This window comes from Pseudorca crassidens, chromosome 10 (genome assembly GCF_039906515.1).
Source record: "Pseudorca crassidens isolate mPseCra1 chromosome 10, mPseCra1.hap1, whole genome shotgun sequence".
NCBI lineage: Eukaryota > Metazoa > Chordata > Mammalia > Artiodactyla > Delphinidae > Pseudorca > Pseudorca crassidens.
In genome coordinates this window covers 22,396,986-22,418,363 of record NC_090305.1, presented here as the reverse complement: position 1 = coordinate 22,418,363, position 21,378 = coordinate 22,396,986, and the positions used below count along the sequence as shown (strand labels likewise).

The window sequence follows — 21,378 nt, the reverse complement described above, 5'->3', positions numbered from 1 at the left end:
GTTCTACGGACTTAATGCTTCCTTCTGCTTCTCACACGTTCATCAGTGCCCCTTCTTATGGCTGCCTCTTGCATCTCCGCACCACCCCCCCACTTCCTCCTGGGTTTAACTTCCCTCTTCCTGAGAGGGAAATGTGAGGAGATCTCTCAGCAAAGGTTTGTGGTAAACTACCTTTTTTTCTCTGTGAATTTCATTTCCTCCTCATTCTGGAGCTAGAATTTAGCTGAGAACAGAAATTTAGTTTAATGGCAATTCTTTCAGAAGTTCGAGGGTCAGCAGTGCCACCGACGCGTCCTGCCTGCCGGGTCCTTGACCAGACAGGAGCTCCCAGGCTTCCACCGTGTGGCCGCGAGAAACTCCCTGCACTCCTATAATGAGCACGGCACAGTGGTGAACCGCTTTCCCTGTTGTCCGTGTCCAGGTGAATCTTCCAGACAGTCCTAGAGGCAATGATGATGTTTGAACTGAACAATTAAAGGTTCTGAAATCAGAGATCTTGAGATTAATAATGGCAGGAAAATCATCGCTTTTTAAAGTAATTCTCCTTGGAGATGGTGGAGTTGGAAGAGTTCTCGAATGAACAGATATGTGACTAATAAGTTTGATACCCAGCTCTTCCATACAATAGGTGTGGAATTTTTAAGTCAAGATTTGGAGGTGGTTGGACATTTTCTTACCATGCAGATTTGGGACACGTCCGGTCAAGAGCGATTCAGAAGCCAAAGGACGCCATTTTACAGAGGTTCTGACTGTTGCCTGCGTTGATGATTCTCAAAGCTTCCAGACCTTGAGTAACTGGAAAAAAGAATTCATATGCGGATGTGAAAGAGCCCGAAAGCTTTCCTTTTGTGATTTGGGGTAACAAGGTTGACATCAGAGAGCGGCAGCTGTCTGCAGAAGAAGCACAAGCCTGGTGCAGGGACAACGGCGACTATTCTTACTTTGCAACAAGTGCAAAAGATGCGACGAATGTCGCAGCGGCCTTTGAGGAAGCAGTTCGGAGAGTGCTTGCTACCAAGGATAGGTCAGATCACTTGATGCAGACAGACACGGTCAGTCTGCATCGAAAGCCCAAGCCCAGCTCCTCTTACTAGTGAAGTTAGAGAGGTTGCCTGTGCGATCTAACCAGCTCACATACATGCACAGATAAGCACAGGGTGGAGAAGAGAATTAGCGTTTGCAGCAATGGATCATGTACTCATGAAATTAAACTAACCATATTGCTGCCTTGTTGGTGGCAGAAGGGACACATCCACTCACAGGAGAAGCTACTTAGTAATGGCACCTTACCTTTATAAATTGTTAACGGTTGTCTAATAATGTTTAAATATGCATGTTACAGAGCTAATAAATGAGATGACCAAGGCTTTATAATTAAAACACTTGAGTATTCTAGAAGTTACTGTCTTTCCCCGGGAAAATGGAGAACTATTTTTTCTATGTGTATATTTTTATGCAATTAGCATTCTGTTTCTGGTTCAGAGAAAACATGTCCTAAAGCAATGTTAGATATTAAAGATTAAAATCCAATGCATTTGCACTGTAAAAAAAAAAAAAAGGGGGGGGCTTCCCTGGTGGCGCAGTGGTCAAGAGTCCGCTTGCCGATGCAGGGGACACGGGTTCGTGCCCCGGTTCGTGAAGATCCCACATGCCGCGGAGCGGCTGGGCCCGTGAGCCATGGCCGCTGGGCCTGCGCGTCCGGAGCCTGTGCTCCGCAACGGGAGAGGCCACAACAGTGAGAGGCCCGCGTACTGCAAAAAAAAAAAAAAAAAAAAAAAGAAGAAGAAGAGGAAGGTCGAGGGTCTATTTCATGGCCTACGTTGTTGCTGTTGAGAAGTCTGCTTTCGGTTGACTGGCTCCTTGGGACGTCTTCTCCTTTCTACTTTTCAGATTTTTCTGTCTTTCTTTTGTTCAGTTTCTGTGTCTAGGGGTAAGTTTGTCATTATTTATCCTGTTCAGTACCTGTGTTTCTTGAATCTATGCTTGCTACCTCTTATCAGTTCTGGAAAACTCAGACTCAGTGTCTCCTAAAATACTGCTTCTCTCAATTTTCTCGTTTCTCCTGGAACTCCGGTAAGTCATATTTTGGAGCTTCACGTTCCATTCTTCAGGTGTCTTAATTTTTCTCCGCTTTTCCATTTCATTATCTGTCATTTACATTTATTTCCTCAATTCATAAACTGTCTCTGCATCTGCATTTAATCTATTGTTTGACCAAGTCAATAAGACTATTTTCATTTATATTTTTATGTCTAGTTCTACTTGGTTCTTAGCACTAGATTTTCGTGTTCTTTTCTTTCCTTTTCGTTCTTTAATCATTTAAAAATTCCCATTTTTAGTCTCTTTTAGATTGTTCTATAGTTGAAGTTCTTGGGGTTGTACTCCTCCAGTTTGTGTCTTCCGGTGTGGAAGGGGATCATTTCTTCATGTGTTTTTAGTAACTTATTTTGAGCTCCTCTTCAGCAGGCCTTTTTGAGAGCCTTCTATGCAGTGCTTCAGCCAGGGAACCCAGATGTAATACCGGTCTGATACCATTTTATATTTATTTTTTGGCTTGGGGGTCCGTACCCATAAACGAAAACATTATCCATACATTAGGCCAGGGATTCTGTTTCTCAGAAGGATTCCCAGGAAAAGCTCCCCTCCTATCTCCTGTGCCACTGGGTGGTTTTCCCCCAACTTATCCTTTCTCGGAATGTGCATTCCTCACAGGGACCTGGCTGTATTCCAGTCTCAGTCTCGATTCTCACAGCCACTCAGGATTTAAAGAGTAAAAAAAAATTCCTTGAGTAGGTCAGTGTACTCATCCGTTTTCTTGTGAAACTGAAAAAAAAAAAAAAAATTCTGACCACTCATAGTGCCACTGGCAGAAATGTAATTGTTTTTTAACATGATAGCTTACAATATGGTGAAGCTCAGGGCGAGTTATACTCATCAGCTATAAATTTAAGATGAAAATTTCAAAAACTCCCATAGCAAACCTGCAGTGCCTCTATGAATTTACCCCAGAAGATAGCATAACAAGGAAGGTGATGTGATCCTGGTGCATGCTTCAGGAGGAGAGAACGAGGCCTTTGAGGAAAACATAGCCCCTGATAGCTCTTGACCTTCTTGGGGGGAAAAAAAAAGAGGAACCCCCCCGGGGTCTCATTTATTGGAGGAAATAGCCGTTTTCTCATTTCTTTAATTTTCTGTATTTATGTATTTTGCCTTATCTGTAAGAGGACATCCTTAGATTCTGCCTAAAGATAGAAACCTGGATCTGATCATCCCTTGAGGCTCTTCCCAGCTCCAAGATTTTAAGTCATTGTTAGCAGCGGCAGCATTGTTGATACTTAACTGCACTAGGCACTGTGCTCGGCGCTTTTACGTGTATTGTCTCATTTATTCCTGATAACAATCCTAAGGTGGGTTCTTGTTCCCAGTTTTCAGACCAGGAGTCCAGAAGCTCAGGGAGACTAAGGTCTCACCACTAAAGGTCACACAACTAAAACCTGAGTCAGGGTATGAATCAAGGTCTTCCTGTTTCTAGAGCCCATGGTTTTCACTGAGCACAAAGGTGTGAGGTCATTGCTTTCCCAAGAGACCTAGAAGGAAGTATCTGAAATTAGTCCCCATTCCTATGAGATACAAGGTGATACTTAGAGGGTAGAAGCAGTACTCGCTCTTCACTCCCTTAGATGGACAGCTCCCTGAGGAGAGGAGGTAAGTCACGAGGTCTCAGAGTTAGAAGGGATCCCATTGCTCTTTAGGCCCTGGGAAAATTGGATGATTTTTCCAAGGTCAAGGTCATTGACTGAGCCAAGATCAGAACAGTAGGCATTCCCATCTCCAGGGGGGCACCTTGACTTGTTTGCATTCACTGTTTCTTCTGCATAGTTCTTAGAGCCACTCACCCAGTCTCAGAATCCCTATACAAAGAGACTGCTGTGAGGGGATGGTGCTGGTGGCAATGGCTTTATTGTGATCATAAGGATGATTAGCTCTTGTGTCTTCTTTCTAATGGCGTGGGAGAGAATTTACAAAAATAATATTCACTGGTGATAGCCCCGTAGTCCCCAATTAAAGATAATCTACACGGCAGTTCTCATTAGTTTAATTTTTTTGTTCTTCTGTGAATTAGAATACATTTATTTTTTTTTTAATTGCCTACTCTGACGCCCGGCAATGAAGCTGCACTTCTTTATGAATTCAGGGGACATCCAGCCCTAGAGATGCAGGAAAGTTGGCCGTGATCAGAGGCCACTCCTAGCTCCACTCCTTCCTTCACCCGTGGCTCTGAGTGTCTGAGGTTCTAGTTCTGCTACCTCGGTTATGTTTGTCCTAGAGTGCTGGACTTATCCCAAGTTTTGGACTTTGACCACAGACTTCTTTATCACACATGAGAAAAAGAAAGGATAATTGAGGATTTCCTTACTTCTATTGATAAATAGGTTCTGTTTGGTGCACATTTGAGTGGTTTATGCCAGTGTAATTCTGACTCTGCAGACCAGTCATCTGAGACATCAATCACTGAGCTTCCTTCCAGGGTCTCATTCTAAGGGAATTTGCCCCAACTTCACGAGCAACCTTAGCTGCTTACTAAATGCCAAGCGCTGTACCAGGCCTATTACATGTTGCGATATTGTGATTTATAGGAAATATATAGGGCTTCCCTGGTGGCACAGTGGTTAAGAATCTGCCTGCCAATGCAGGAGATACAGGTTCGAGCCCTGGCCCGGGAAGATCCCACATGCCGCGGAGCAATTAAGCCCGTGTGCCACAACTACTGAGCCTGCGCTCTAGAGCCCACGAGCCACAACTACTGAGCCTGCATGCCACAACTACTGAAGCCCGCGTGCCTAGAGCCTGTGCTCTGCAACAAGAGAAGCCACCGCAACGAGAAGCCCGTGCACCGCAATGAAGAGTAGCCCCCGCTCTCCACAACTAGAGAAAGCCCGCGTGCAGCAACGAAGACCCAACACAGTCAAAAATAAATAAATAAATACATTTATTTAAAAACAAATATATATGTATATATATTTGGTCATTCAGATGTATTTCTCATATATGTTTGGTCTTTGTACACAGTTTCTGGCTCACAGCTCCCCAAACCCTCAGAATTTCCTGAAGGATAAAAACAATGGTAGCATCTTTTGTTATAATATTTGATCTTTTGTCCTCAGTTCCTGAAAATGCTTCAGAGCCATAAAGGTGAAATGGGTGGCTTGTTATGAATAACAAGCGGCTTTATGTTAATGAGGTGACTTTTGGAAATCAACTAAGGATTGGGGCTGGTTGCCAGGGAAACCAACCAGGAAAAGGGGTGGAACTTTCAGTCTCTTCCCCTGATTTCCAGGGAGGGGAGAGGGCCTAGAGGTTGAATCAATCACCAATGGCCAGTGAGTTAATCAATTGTGCCTGTGTGATGAAGCCTCCATAAAAACCCAAAAGGGAGGGAGTTCGGAGAGCTTCCAGGTGGGGAACAAGAATGCTTCCATGTGCCACTGTGCTGGGCCCCAAACTCCACAAGAACAGAAGCCCCTTTGTCTGAGACCTCACCCTATGTATCTCTTCAACTGGATATTGATTCATGCCCTTTAACATCCTTTGTAATAAATCAGTAATCTAGTGAGTGAGCAGATTTCCTGAGTTCTGTGAGCCACACTAGAACGTTGATTGAACCCAAGGATGGGGTCGTGGGAACCTCTGATTTATAGCCAGTGGGTCAGATGTACAGGTAACAACCTGGACTTGCAACTGGCCTCTGAAGTGGAGGATGGTCCTGTGGGACTGAATCCCTAACCTGTGGAATCTGATGCTATCTCCAGGTAGATAGTGTCAGAATTGAGCTGACTTGTAGGACACGCGGCTAGTGTCCAGAGAATTGCTGGTGATGTGGGGAAACCATCCCATCCCCCCGCTGCTGCCCCACATTGGAATTGGGTTCCAGAACCATAGTACGTTGATAATCCATTTAAAACTCATAATAATCTGATAGAACAGGTTTTTTTTTTTTTTTTTTAAATCTCTTTTTCACTTGAGGAGACTAAGATTCAGAGGCATTAAGTAACTTACCAGGTACCTTGGCCACAACGATTGGCCCTGAGATGGATATCTTATCAAGTGTCATCCAGACACACTGGCTAGTGACTTGCAATCTGGCACAAAAATCAGCACTGAGCCAATCAAAAGCCTTTCTCTGGAATTTGGAGTTGGAATAGCTACGGTAGGCTCTGAAGGGTGAGAGTTGTGATCTTGTGGTGGTGAAAAAGACCTTAAAAACATAAATCACAAAGTGAAAATTTATGAAATTTATTACAAAATTCGAGATTTTAACCTAATGAATAACACCATTATCAAAGTTAACAAATGAGTCGTATTTTCAAGTCTAAAATGAGCAGGTTAATGTCTAAATATGCAAGAAATTCCTGGAAGTCAACAAAAGGAAGATTGAAAACTGAATAATGAATGAAAGATAGAAAATTCCAGAAGATAATGCACCCTCACGGGAAGTCAGAAAAAAACAAAAATAAAACAGTAGAGATCACTTTACAGTCAGCAGGTTTCCAGAAATTAGCAAGTTCGATAGTACCTATTGTTGAGGTGAGGTGGGGTGTTACCGAGTCCAAGCTCCCGCTCGCCACCCCACTACAGGCCGAGGAATCAGGAGGCGAGGTATTGAGGTAAAGAATACGACTATTCGGAAAGCCGACAGACTGAGAAGATGGCAGACTAGTGTCTCTGAAAAACCATCTTATCGGGGTCTGGATGCCAGTTTCTTTTATAGAATCAGAGAGGGAAGTAAAGCAGAAAGGCAAAATAGAGAGGGAGAGGCAGTGAGGAAGTAAAGTAAAAAGGGCCATCAGTCTTGCAAAACGTGTCCTGGAATGGCCAGCCTCGGTGAGGGGATGTGTTAATTTCAGCCATTTACAGGTGGGCAGGGTCAGATTGTCTCCTTGTGAGCTGAACAAAGGCACTTTAGTTTAAGTGCCAGGCAGAGGAGCAGGGTTCCCTGAGTCCGGCCATTATGTGTGAAAGTCAAAGAAACAGATCCAACATGGAGTCTGATTTAGCTCTTCCCTGTTACAGGGGAGCAGAAATCTCAGAGCCCCTCTGGCGGAAGTGTAAATGGATATAGCCATTCTGGGGAGCAATTTGGTGGTAATTAAGGAAATTAAGTGTGCAAATACCAGCCATCCTCTCCTGGGCTGTATCTTAGGCTCTTACACGGGGAAGAGTATTAGGCTGTTCATCACAGCATTGCTTTCTTTTCCCCCCTCCACACTGCGAGGCATGTGGGAACTTAGTTTCCTGACCAGGGATCCAACCCGTGCCCCCTGCGGTGGAAGCGCAGAGGCTTAACCACTGGGCCACCAGGGAAGTCCATCACAGCATTGCTTGTTGTCATAGGCAGATGGAGGTAACCCAGAAGCCCTTTGCCAAAAGAAAATGTAATAAAATGCGGTGATGTGTATTGTAGAATACGATTCTGCAATTAGAAGCTATAAACCAGATGTATATACAGCAACACAATTAGATCTTAAAAATCATGGTACTGGGTTTTAAAAAGTAAGAAACAGATCTAGTGCCATACTATTTATATATTCAAAGATCCCCCTGTATCCAAGGATACATGGAAAACACTAGAGAGTAGCTGCCTGCAGGGGTGAGGACAATGTGAATGAGAATTGGAGATAAATGAGAAAATATAAATAAAACAAGAAGACCTTGCACGGGCTGATGATTATGTACCTAGAATGAAGGAGTATTATTGAGTTAACTCTAAACTGGAAGCCAGAATAAAAGAAAGAACTGAAATGAGCAGGAAAATAAAGGACACGAGTAAAGCCAGCAAGCCCGCCCATAGACTGAAAAAGGCGCCCCACACGCAGAGTCAAGCAACTGGACCAGAGATGATGCATTGCCGCGGCTCCGGTTCCCATCACATCCAGCCTGCTTTAATCACCGTTCTTGGGCTTCGGAGAGATGCCCCTCAAGTTCCCTATAATCACCCCTCTGGTCCTCTAAGGCACCTCAAGTGTATGTAATCCAGCAGACTGGCAGCTCTTATGAGGGCTCTCTCTCTGTCATTTTTTTTTTTTTTTTTTTTTTGCGGTACGCGGGCCTCTCACTGTTGTGGCCTCTCCCGTTGCGTAGTACAGGCTCCGGATGCGCAGGCTCAGCGGCCATGGCTCACGGGCCCAGCCGCTCCGCGGCATGTGGGATCTTCCCGGACTAGGGCACAAACCCGTGTCCCCTGCATCGGCAGGCGGACTCTCAACCACTGCGCTACCAGGGAAGCCCTCTCTGTCATTTTTTTTCATCCCAATCTCCCAATTCATCCCCCCCCATACACACACACCCCTTTCCCCCTTGGTATCCATACATTTGTTCTCTACATCTATGTCTTTATTTCTGCTTTGCAAATAAGATCATCTTTACCATTTTTCTAGATTCCACATATATGCGTTAATATATGATATTTGTTTTTCTCTTCCTGACTTAACCTCTCTCTGTATGACAGTCTCTAGGTCCATCTCTAGGTCTCTGCAAATGATACAATTTCATTCCTTTTTATGGCCAAGTAATATTCCATTGTATATATGTACCACATCTTCAGAATGACCATCATCAAAAAATCTACAGACAGTAGGGCTTCCCTGGTGGTGTAGTGGTTGAGAATCTGCCTGCCAATGCAGGGGACACGGGTTCGAGCCCTGGTCTGGGAAGATCCCACATGCCGCGGAGCAACTAGGCCCGTGAGCCACAACTACTGAGCCTGCGCATCTGGAACCTGTGCTCCGCAGCAAGAGAGGCTGCGACAGTGAGAGGCCCGCACACCGCGATGAAGAGTGGCCCCCGCTCGCCGCAACTAGAGAAAGCCCACGCACAAAAATGAAGACCCAACACAGCCAAAAATAAATAAATAAAATTAAAAAAAAAAATCTACAGACAGTAAATGCTGGAGAGGGTGTGGAGAAAAGGGAACCCTCTTATACTGTTGGTGGGAACGTAAATTGATACAGCCACTATGGAGAACAGTATGGAGGTTCCCTAAGAAACTAAAAATAGGACTACCGTATGACCCAGCAATCCCACTCCTGGGCATATACCCAGAGAAAACACAATTCAAAAGCATAATTCAAAAATATACACACACCCTAATGTTCATTGCAGCACTATTTACAATAGCCAGGACATGGAAGCAACCTAAATGTCCACCAACAGAGGAGTGGATAAAGAAGATGTGGGATCTCTTTTTGCCTCCTGCCCAGTAGTGGACAGAACACATCACTCTCACGTTCCCAGAAAACAGCAGTGCTAACAGAAGTATTGAGATCAACGGAGATTGTGCTGAGGAACCTGTAGAGGAGATACAAGGACGGATTTACAGCACAAACACTGCAACACAGATATCCTCAGACTCTCCAGGGGGGCCACCAAATGGATTATTTTCCTCCAGGCAGCTCTCAGTCCTCATTCTCGGGTCTTGGCTACTCCTAAACCTTCCCCTCAGGCTTCTAAATTCTCTTTTATTTATACAGGGCAATTTTATTTTGGCCCAGAGCCTCTAAACGTGCATATCCACGCCCCTGTTTCCTGGACCACCCTAAAATGAGAAGTACTAGAGGCTTGGAGATACAGCGTAAGTCGTTCATTTGTTTTTTCTCTTTCATACTCAACCAAAAAGTCTTGTCTGACAAAAACACTAGCTCAGGGCAGAGAAAATGAAACAAAGCCCCATATGACCTGTCTGTTTGGAAAGTCTGAGCTTCTTCGTAAGGTCACTGGACTGAGGCACTGAGGACCAGGACCTCTGGATTCCACTTCCTGAAGATTACAAAGACCAGCTGGGAAACCTGTCAGACAAGTTCCTTTAACTTGTGCCAGTTTTCTCAACCACAGAACGAGAAAAACAAAGTAAGTCCTCTGTATTTCACAGGTTTGTTAAAAGGTTCAAAGGAAGATGTGTATTTTTGAAAAATAACTTTTGACTTGGGTAATGTTTGACAAGTGTTACAATGAGGCATGTGCTGCATATCGTTCTTCTTTGAGGGGGAGGATTGCGAAGAGTATTTATGGTATAATCTCATATCTGTTAAAAAAAAGAAAGCTAAATACACTTGTCTACAAAACTGGCAGGATAAACAAAAATGTTTTACCAGTGGTTGCCTACAAGATGTGATAAGAGTACGTGAATTGGAGAGAGGGACTTTTAACTCTTTGAAAACGTTTGAATCTTTTTAAAACCAGGAGTACAGTATATACTACTTTTATAATAAACATTAGGCAATACTGCTACTGTTACTACTACTACTAGGTTGGACTACCAAACAATTTGATTTTTTTCTGGGTTAAACACAGCATGGTCCTGCCTGTCACACAAGGTGACAGAAGAAACCCTAATACCTCTGGCTTCATTTGTATCAAGGACTTCTATTTGCTCAGTTAAATTAGGGGTAATTATTCACATCCCAGTGATTCGTATTACAATTTTGTAACGAAATTCACATATGGTACCTGCGCTTAGAGTATCTTTAAGCCATCTGACCCCACACTTCAGGAGCAGGGCTCATACTACACAAAAGGTAATCGTGCCGGTAGATCTATACTAGAGGGAACCTGACTGGGGATGAATGTAGATTTTTTCGGAGCTTGGGGTGGGAGGGTGGGAATGTAAGTGTTAAACTTGAAAGAGAGCTAGAATCAGAAAGGGTGGAGGTGGTGTGAGAATCATCATTACAGAGATTCATACTTTGTGAAGGTATTTTAATGTGTGGTTAGTTTCTGCGTCCAATAATAGTAACAACAGTAACAATAATAAATATTTAAGAGGTTAGTTAAGAACTGAACACAAGCCTCGTTTTATTGAAGAACGGGATCTGGCTAGACTGCCCTCAGGCAAGTCCTGAGTAAAAGAACCGGCAGGATGTGTCTGGGTCACAGAGATTCCACTGGCTTTAAACCTTTCCTTCAGCCCCATCAGCACTGATTAGACACATGAAACGCAGGAGTCTGGGTGGGTGGCACACTTAATTAGGACATTCTCTGTGAGAAAGAGAAACGAGCGGAAAGGAAGGTGACCTGGGTGCACCCAGGGCTGGATGAAGAGGCCCTAAGGTCTGTAAAGGTGGAAGTACCTCCATGTGTAAGCCCCAATAAAAACAGGCAACTGAAAAAATTAGTGCAAACGCCACAAAATTCTGCTTTTTCCCATGACGGTTATTCTGAAGCTTTAAACAGTTTTTAGATTTTTTTCCTCTTAAAAACCTACTGGCTCCCCAGCTTTGCTGGTGTCCTGGGCACAGCCTCGCCTGCCTCTGGTTCTCCACTCGGAGGCGCACAGAAGGCGGGAGCGTCAGCAGAGGGGACCAGGAACGTCAGGGAGTTGAAGGACATAAGATAAATAAAGTGAAAGAATTACAAAGCCACAGGGACGGAGATCCTGTGTCCTCCCGCAGTCTTGGGCACGACGACTCGCCCAGGGGTTGGAGCTGGATCCCCGGGCGCTGCACCGCACTTCGGAGGCTGAGCCTCAGCCTTTCAAAGTAAGGCAAGAACCTTTTTTCCAGACAGCGAAGAAAGGATAGACTTTGCCGGAGAAGGAGGCGGTGAAGGTGAAGATGGGCTCCTGGGTCTCGGCGTTGAGCAGGGCCAAGTGCCCCGCCTCGTAGTCCAGGGAGACGCCCACGAGGCGCGGGATCTCGCTCAGCGGCAGGTCGGTGCCCGGCGAGGTGCTGGCCCAGCACTGCTGGTGGGAGAGGATCACCGCCCAGACGCCCTCCTCGGCGCTCAGACCCTGCTTCCCTTTCCCCATCCCCTCCTCCCCGACCACCCCCACCGTGCAGCCGCCGCCGTCCCCCAGCTGCACCTCCACCTGCCAGCGGTGGCGCCCCGACGAGAAGCTGGGGGAGCCCAGCACCACCGGGAGACCCTCGAAGGGCAGGCGGCTGTCGGGCAGGTTCTGCTTCCGCCGGGTGTACTTCACAGACTTCCTGTCCTCGGAGAGGACCAGGCTCTGGCTGGCGGTCTGAGGGTCCAGAGTGACAACCCCTGTTGGGAGGAAGGTGTGGCCATCAACAGAGCTGGCAGCACAAAAAATGCCCCTAGAGCACGTGTGCTGTGAGTGCGAGGCAGAAGGAGCACCGGCCTTGTGCAGCCTGCCATTGTCCCGGCTCCTCAGAACCTCAGTTCCCCCTTTTGTTCCAGGAGGCAGAAGATGACAGCTCTACCTGACCCGCAAGTGGTGCTGTGCTATAAGGCTTTGCTTCTCAAAGTGAGGTCCATGGACCAGGGGCATCCGCTGTTGCTGGGAGCTTGTTAGAAATGCAGAATCTTGGGCCCCATTCCAGGCCTAGTGAATCAGAATCCACATTTTAACAAGATCCCCAGGTGAGTTTTCTGCACATTAATTTGAGAAGCAGAATGAGATGATGTTTTGGGAATAGTTTCTAAATTAAGCACCAATTTAAAAGTAAATGCTATTTTAAAAATTGTTCAGTATTTGTCAAAGTCAATAAAGAGTCCAGCACAATGCTGGACAAAAAAAAACAAGCACTTGATAAATATTTTTGAATAAATAATATCTATACAAGTAACTAATATTAATTACTATGTGCCAGGTTTCATACTAAGCTTTTTGCATACATGAATTCATTTATCTTCAGCTACTTGTGGGGTGGTACTATTATATTTTCTATTTTATAGATAAAGAAACTGGGACAAAGGGGCTTAATGACTTGTTAGTGTCTCATAACGAGCAAAGAGAACCCAAGCAATCGGGCTCCAGAGTTCATATCTTTAATTGCTCTGTTTGCTGCCTTGGATTGAAAGGATGAATTCACAAACGGATAAAGGAAAGAATGGCTCCCGAAGCCCCCAAGTGTTTACCTGTATCTGTTTCCAGATGATGCACCAAGTTTTCTGAGGGAAGCAAAAATAGAAAGATCTGTGACTTATTATTTCTTATAGGCACCCAAAAGGGTGGTGTGGTCTGGGAACAATGTGACATCAGGGACAGAAGAAGGCTCGGCTTCTGCTATGAAAGAGATGTAGTCCTCACCTTCCTGCCTCTCAGTGCAGTGCCCGTCCTTGGGGAGAGGAGATGCTCGAGGGAATGGTCTCCCTGGGCAGAGGGGGATCACTAAAGGAGGGCCTAAGAGATGGAAGATGTCTTGAGCCAGGTTTGGAAGGTGGGGAAAGATGGAGCTGGATGGAAGGCAGATGGGCAACTGATGGTAATGGGGAGAGCTGCTGCCCCTTCCTGTTTACCTGAGAACGCCCTCATCATCTCTGGGAGGGTGAGTATTTTCCTGTGGAGATCGCGGATCTTTTCGACAAGGTCAGGAGAAATGGCCTCTGGACTCACAAAAGTCTTCATCTCATACCTGCAGACAAATTGGTAACCAGTTAGGTTCTAATTCCAAAAATAATGTTTGGGTCATCCAGACCCAATGAGGCTAAAATCAGACTAAAGAATGTTGGCATCTGTGGTGAATAATTAGATTGAGTATCATCCCTTTATCTTTGCTGGACATGTGTAGCTACTAAAGCAAGAGCATTTCAGCTAGACCTAAGAGGAACACATGGTAACCACTCCTCAAGAATTAGAGGTAGGTGCTTTAAGAGAATGGACCTGTGGGGACCAAAAGGGAAGAGATCATTAGCCTCTAGAGGGCGGTACAGTACCATTTGAAAAACAGCCTTACACAGTCTTTCTAATTTGTTGTGCTGTTCAGTACAAAGGGAAAGAGATTGTGCAGGGATGAAAAAAGGAGATGAAAGAAATCCTATACTGCAGTGAAAAAGCCCTCAATTCTGGTTCCAGCTCAGTCTTTGCTTGTCAGTCTCTGTGTGACCTGGAGCAAGCACTTCGCCTCTAGGTTTTAGTTTCTTCACCCGACCAGAAGACCTTGAAGGCCCTTCTAGATCTAAATCTCTGACACTCTTTGAGAGTATGTTTAGAGAACTTCCTGATTCATGGACAGCTGAGTTCAGCCCCCCTACACATACATGCGCACACAGTATATGAGAAGTCTTCCCTAGCTGCTGTGTCTCTGCTCAGCCCACGGCAGACTGCTGATGCTTAGAAAGGAACGGAGCCCTGCTATTAGTAATGCCTCTCAGCTGCTGGTTGCTGTCCTTTTATTGTAGCATTTGAAATTTTGAAGAAATTGGAAAGTTGAGTGGGAAAAATGATTGAAAGAACAGACTGGTCTTCCCAAGTTTTGTGCTTATCATATTCTATACAAAATATTTCCCCTAGGCTATTTTTTTATTTATTATTTTTTTAGACTGACATTTTAAACGGTGTTAAATACTGACTTAAGCTCTAATAATTTCAGGGATTAAATAAAATGTTCCTGGATCAGCCTAACGTAATTATTATTTTTAACTTCACTTCTCAGGGAAAAAAGTACGTCCCCAATACCAAACAATCAGTTTTAAAAGGAACCTTAGAATACAAACCTTAGTAAATTGGGGCTGTTTATGTATGAGTGGATGAGAGAGTGTATCTGTCGGAGTGCTTTTGCTTTTCTGAGTAGCCACCTGTGGGGGCGGGGTGGGGGGAGTCAGTGAGTGCCCCTCCCCCTTCGGTCTCAAGGTCAAGTGTAAAGCAGGTGGGACTGGGCAGTGGGCCCTACCTGCTCTGGTTGACTCTGACATCCTACAAAAGAAAAAGATACACTTAGTTTCCATACATCCTCCCCATCAGGGATTCTGTACATCCTTTCTTCCTTAGCATATCAGCTCAAAACTCTCCTCCTCCAGAGAGGTGATCTTTCTAATTACCTACTCATCAGACTGTTCATTTACATCATGCTTCCGTACTAATGTGGGACTGTGTTGTCAGTTCATTTGAGCTGCTTTCTCTGTCTCAGCCTCATCCTAGGAGTGTGTTGTGCCTCCAACAATTAGGAGATGGTGGTTAGCAGGGACCAGGCCTTCAGTTATCAGCCAGACCTGATGTGAAACAGGATAATATAATGATAATCACAACAGGCACTGTTTACTGAGTCCTTTCAGTGAAGCAGAGACTACGCTAAACATTTTGCATGAATTTGTTTTTTCACGGTCTTTGCAACAACCCTATGAAGGAGGTGCTATGATTATCCCCATGTTTAGAGAGGTTACAAGATTTGCCAATGTCACGCAGCTAGATGAGCTGACGCTCAAGCCCTTGACTACAAAGTTCACTCCAAAGCCCTTGGCATGACCATGGTGCGTGACATGGGAAAGTCATCCAACCTTTTTGGGACTACATCTCCGTAACCTCTCTGGGCCGAAGGAACCCAATAACCATCAGTCCCTCTCATTAGAAGTAATCTCCCCTTCCCTTTCCTGTCTTTCTCCAGCATCTTCCAGCCCCCAGTATGGTGTCCCCTTCCTGTGGACTCCCTCTCCTTTCCCATGAGCTGGTGGGCTGTCTCTCACTTGTAGAAGCTCACTTGCTGGTTGCTGACACTTCTCCTCCAGCTCTTTGACCTGGGCTCCAAGCCGGGCGACTTCCTCAGAGAGCTTCGAGATATACTCGTCCCTCTCCTTCCAGATCTGCTGCTCCAGCTCCGTCAGCCTGGCCAGCAGGAGATGCTGATATTCCCCCAGCTCCTGCTGCAACCTCTCAAAAGCCACTTCCACCTGCTGCTTCTTGCTTTCAATCTGAGTCTACGAGGGGTAGAAAGACAGGCCTGGTTAGGGAGAAGCTCACAGGGCTGGGTTCCCAGAGGATCATCTATGAACTTGATTAAAAGGGATAAGGAGTAACTAGTTCCAAGATTCATTCTCCCAAATAATACTGTGGTACAAGGAGGTAGGTGTCACGATAAACTTACCAACGATGAGGGTGATGCTCTTGTCTCACCTAGAGATTCTAATAATAATGCACATTATACTCTCAGAGCCATGTTGAACTTTTCAAACATCCTTCCACATCTGCAATACCATCCTAACCCTCCCATACCATCCCTAGAGTCAGGTGGAGATGATCTCTTAGAGAGCAATCGAAGCGAAAGGAAGCTGTGATTAGAGCATGGTGTGGCATTGTTCTTAGCCACCGAGGTCGCCATCTACAGGGCGTATTTTTTTTTTTTTTTTTGCGGTACGCGGGCCTCTCACTGTTGTGGCCTCTCCCATTGCGGAGCACAGGCTCCGGACGCACAGGCTCAGCGGCCATGGCTCACGGGCCCAGCCGCTCCGTGGCATGTGGGATCCTCCCGGACCTAGGCACGAACCTGTGTCCCCTGCATTGGCAGGTGGACTCTGAACCACTGCGCCACCAGGGAAGCCCTACAGGGTGTATTTTGATGGGAGATGAGGGATGCTGGAGACATCTTCCTGTCCCCAAACTCTGTCTCCTTGGTCAAGGGACCAGAAATTCCCACACTGTGGATTTCCTCCCAGAAAATTTTGTAGCACGAGAGAAGAGATGGGCGGGAGGCAGATATTGCCTCACCATCAACCTACTGTCCTCGGGGTCAGCCTTGTGGTCAGTACTGGAATGCAGACACTGATATACACTTTCTGGCCCCAAGCTTCCTATCTGAAGGCAATGCTTTCAGGCGGACAGACTGTAATGGGAAGAGCAATGGACTAAGGGTCAAGAGACCCAGGTTCTAGCCATTTCATTATGAGACGGCTTTGCCGTCTGACCTTGGGAGCAGCACTTTTCTGGACATCAATTTTCTGCTCTGAAAAATAATGGCTGGCAAGACGGATCCGGGATTAGAAGATGTCAGAACCACTTCCCGCTCTCATGTTCTGGGATTCCATAACCTTGACCCCAAATGCCCTTCTGCCGAGGCAGGGAGGTGAATAAGAACAGTCAGCCCGTTCTTCCCAGCTCGGCAACGGATACTAGACAACAGGCTTCCCCAGAGTCTGTTAAGAAAACCCCTAGATGGGTATTTCCAAGTGGGAGAAATGGATAAATTGTTTTTGTTTAAATAAAGTGAATTTTAAAAACAAATAAAGTGTCAAATAACTTTATTCTGAAGTTTGACTACACAGGTAGACTTATGAAATGCATTTTTGAGCACTAAACGGAGTATGGACATAATTTTCAAATACTATTTGAAAATTATTATTTTCAAATAATAATTAAGTTATTAAATTATTATTTTCAAATAATATTATTTAACACTTAATATTTCAGAAAACATTATTTAACATTGCAAGGTTTTAGGCCTAAAAAATGTGCCATTAACTTTATGAAATCCTACAGGTCATATTTTCTCAGCACTGGGAATAATAATTTTAAAAACCATCAGTGAATGTATAACCAATAAATACTACCTAGCTGTATGAAAATTGAACTTAGGATCATTTTAAATAGCTACTGCATTAGACAGAAAATCCAAACTGAGATTACTTTTACAGAGTCAAAGAAGTGCTAAGCAGGAAGCATTGAAACTAGAGACAAAAGACTAAATTCACCTAATTCTACCAAAACTACCTTCATGTTACAGGAAACAATGTATACATATGTGAAAACATCATGTTGCACACCTTAAGCATATGCATTTTTATTTCTCAATTATACCTTAATAAAACTGGAGTTGGGGGAGAGAAATGCACCCTTACAAGAAAGGAAAGAAAAGCAGTAATCCTGGCCGTGTACATGTGGTATTCATTAGAGTGGAGGATTATCACTTCAGAAATTTGTGCAAAACGTAAAAACACTTTCAAGGATTAAGAAAACAGTCACACTCTACAAATAACGACGTTATCATATGATATATGGGGGGGAGTGGTGTTCTAAATGAAGAAAATCGGGATTTCTTACAAGACACTGTTCTGTCACAAATGTCCGTGTGAAATATTTTACTCATGGATGCTAGGTGGATTTTTGATGTTTTAGAACAAAATTATATATATTCCCAAAAGTTATTTAATGCAGACAACTAAAAACTCTCAAAAGTTACAGGAATCCTTAAAACGTCCAACAGAGCTGATGGGAAAATTTGGGAACTTCCTAGGACCAGAAGTAAACAAGAGAAGGATCCAGAGGAGTGATCAAACTGAGAAGCCAGTGTTCCTTCCAGATACTGGCTGCTCACATGGCCCTCACTGCTGTTTGGACCATCCACCCTGCCCGCTTGGAACAAAGAAAGAAAGGTGCTGACTGGAGACATCCCAGATGTGGGATCCCCAAATGTGAGAACCGCAAGGAAAGCTCACAAGAAAATAAGCTAACAGGATGAAGGGTCAGAAGAAATTAAACATCACCTAAACTTCAGATATTAGAAATATGTTTAAAAAAGTTTAAAGACAATGGGAATAATAGGAAAAATAATTAATTTGAAAGAGAAAAAAAAAAAGAAAACTGAAAAAGCATATTTGGAAAACAACCAACTAGAAATCAAACAGTTGAAAATTAATTAAAAAGAAAAGAAAAAAAAAGAAAACCCCCAAAGGAGAAGGTGGCCAATAATGTGGCCTTTACCAGGAGCACTTGGAGCTTCCGGTCTTCCCGGCTCTTCATGTCTTCAATGTCATCTCTCTCCATTCTCAGGGCTTCCAGCCGACTCCTGAGACGGTCCTGTGGAGAGAAGAGTGGGCAGAAAGAGGCGACTTAGTTCATAATTCAACTCACAGGTATTAATTGTCTACCATGTTCCAGGCACACCGTTAAGTGCTGAGGAATTCAAAGGTGAAAAAGGCCCACCATCGGGACTTGCTGGCGGTCCAGTGGTTAGGACATGGTGCTCTCACTGCCCGGGCCCTGGGTTCGATCCCTGGTCGGGGAACTAAGATCTCACAAGCTGCACAGCACGGCCAAAAAATAAAATAAATAAACAAATAAAAATAAATAAATTAGAAAAAAAAAGACCACCTTCTAGAGATGGAGTCGGTCACAAGTGATTAAAATACAAATGGACAGGGCTTCCCTGGTGGCGCAGTGGTTGAGAATCTGCCTGCCAATGCAGGGAACACGGGTTCGAGCCCTGGTCTGGGAGGATCCCACATGCCGTGGAGCAACTAGGCCCGTGAGCCGCACTACTGAGCCTGCGCGTCTGGAGCTTGTGCTCTGCAACAAGAGAGGCTGCGACAGTGAGAGGCCCGCGCACCGCGATGAAGAGTGGCCCCCGCTCGCCACAACTAGAGAAAGCCCTTGCACAGAAACGAAGACCCAACACAGCCATAAATAAATAAATAAATAAAATTAAAAAAAAAAAAAAGAAACTTGTTTAAAACAAAAAATACAAACGGACAAATGCAATAATCAAGGTGTGCACACAGTGAGATGGGAGCACAGTGGAGGGGACAATTCTGCCTGTAGGGACAAGGGAAATTTGTCGAAAGCAGAAACCGGTTACAGTGGGCCTTGAAAGATAAATTTCCAGTTGGGTAAGAGAGGGGGAGGAGAGTACTTAATGCTTCTGAACTGTACACTTAAAAATTGGTAAAATGGCTAAAAATAAAAAGAGTCAGGAGAGAGGAGAGCTTTCCAGGAGGAAGGAACTGCATGTGAAAAGTATTAGAAGCAGGAAAGAGTGTTAATTCAACAAACAGCAGGTACATAACGGTCAGTTTGTCTGGACACATGGTGCCCGGGCAGGGTGGCTGACAGATAAAGGCAGGATCCTGACTCCAAGGGGCCTTGGATGCCTCGCTAAAGACTTGAGATTTCTTTGGGCACTAGGGATCCACGGAATGATTGTGAGCAGGGCAGCGACATTACGGGCTTTGTGTTTTGGGAAGCTCTGCCTCGCAGCAGATTGGAGGGTGAGGGGAAAGGTAAGAATGCAGACAGGGACCTTGTTGGAGCCTCTGGGTGACAGATGGTGAGAGCCTGGATTCGGCAGTGGGGGAAATGCAGAGGGAAAGATGAGAGATATTTCTGCGGAGGCCACTTCCAGACCTGGTGACTGAGTGACAAGAGAGAGATCTGAGGGGCAGACAGGAGTGCATAATGTCCCCAAGACCAGATGGGCTGCTGTACTGCCACACCTCCCTTTCTCAAAAAGAAGAGCAGTGCTTGTTGGATGCCTTCCCCATCCCTGTCTTCCCTCTGAGCTCCGGCAGTCAGGGCCTTGCTAGACCCCATATCCAGTCTGGATCCAGGGAGACAAAGGCCACCCTGCCCATGACCTGCAGGACAGCCTGCTCTCCTTCCTTCCCTAAAGAGTGAAGCCATGGCTACAATTCTCTGTGCTCCATCACCGCAAGGTCTTCTCGGGGCTGGAGCTGAATTTCCCCAAGACGTGAAAGGTCACGCATCCAAGTGGAAGGAACCACGTCCCCCTCAGTCTGAGACTGCCCCAGGGTCCCAAGAGCCTTGGGGTCCCCTGATGTGGAGGCTGTGCCCTACATGAAGATCCCCGCCCTATTCCCTTCACCACCTTGGGGTACTGTCCTGCCTCAAACAGCCCCAAGCTGACCCTACCTTTCTTACCCGGTAGGGCTGGATGGCATCGTCCAGGAGGCCCACAACGTGGGCCTGGTGGGAGGGACCCTCCCGGCAGAACACACAGAGGAATTTGGCATCGTTCTCGCAGAAGAAGTAGATCTTCTCACCATGCTCCTCGCAGTAAGTCTCCCCCAGAGGGCCCAGGGGCACGGGGACCAAGAGGGTCTCGGTCTGCTTCTTCTCCTTGCAGAGGGGACAGAGCAGGACCCTGCCGGAGGGCTGGGCACCCATCTGGGAGGGTGGGGGGAGACAGTGCCAGCAGAAGGTGTGTCCACAGGTGGCGGTCACTGCATCCTCCAGGGGCCCTTTGCACTCAGAACAGGCGGCCCCTTTGTGGGAGGGGGTGGAGAGCATCATGGTGCCTTCCCCAGCCCGTCCACTGAGGCTTCTGTCTCAGTCCACATGAATCCTCTTTCCCTGAAATGGAGTCACTTTTACGAGTCACAGAGGGAAAGGAATGAGAGGCTGAGCGAGGGGAAGGCAGGAGTGTCTGGACAGAGGAGCCACCTGGCTCCACCTCTTGTGCTTCCCAGAGTCCTGGCCACCACCTATCAGCTGAGTGGGTCCAAACTCCAGGGCATCTCAAATTACCCAGCATTTCCCAACAGTGGCCCCGTCATCCAGTTCTCCACTCCTTCTGGTCCTTCCGGTTCCTGGGGTGGGGAGCAGAGTACGCCATGAGGTCACAGGGAGATGGGGTTTCCTGGAACCCCTCCCTTGACCACAGTAGGGTGGGGGGAATTGGGGAGGAGACGCTGCTTCCTGTCTGGCTGAGCAGGTGGGAGCCATAAACTTCTGGCTTCGAGGTGTGCACACAGCGGCAAAGTCCAGCCGGAGTGGGAGATGCTGACTTCCGGGGGCTCTGCTCGGATGCCGCAGGTGTGATGGTCACTCACCGGGTCCCTTCCTCCGCCCTCCTTTCCTTGTCTCAGCTCCTCGACTCTGGCTGGTCTCTCCTAAACTCCTACCCCCCCACCACCTCCCAG

General features: G+C 45.9%; 1 protein-coding gene and 1 pseudogene across 1 annotated transcript; one reads left to right on the top strand and one right to left on the bottom strand.

Annotated features, from left to right (window-relative positions):
- The first annotated feature begins 276 nt into the window (after window positions 1-276).
- On the top strand, window positions 277-1,466 carry LOC137233007 (ras-related protein Rab-9A-like; annotated as a pseudogene).
- A 10,052-nt stretch (window positions 1,467-11,518) lies between these two features.
- Window positions 11,519-20,746, bottom strand: TRIM15 (tripartite motif containing 15). The gene is made up of 7 exons (XM_067752420.1): window positions 20,378-20,746; window positions 18,425-18,520; window positions 15,418-15,648; window positions 14,628-14,650; window positions 13,255-13,370; window positions 12,874-12,906; window positions 11,519-12,036 (listed from the first exon to the last, which is right to left on the bottom strand). The coding sequence occupies exons 1-7, from the start codon at window positions 20,744-20,746 to the stop codon at window positions 11,519-11,521; spliced, it is 1,386 nt and encodes a 461-aa protein (XP_067608521.1).
- Between the last annotated feature and the right edge of the window lie 632 nt (window positions 20,747-21,378).

What these genes read in the sequence shown, in the direction of transcription:
- TRIM15 (XM_067752420.1), bottom strand. Translation starts at nt 20,746, where the DNA reads ATGCTCTCCACCCCCTCCCACAAAGGGGCCGCCTGTTCTGAGTGCAAA. An exon ending in CAGCAAGTGAGCTTCTACAA is followed by an intron (nt 14,651 to 15,417) that starts GTGAGAGACAGC and finishes TTTCTTTTGTAG; the next exon opens with GATGTCAGAGTCAACCAGAG. An exon ending in GTCAGAGTCAACCAGAGCAG is followed by an intron (nt 13,371 to 14,627) that starts GTAGGGCCCACT and finishes ATTTGTCTGCAG; the next exon opens with GTATGAGATGAAGACTTTTG.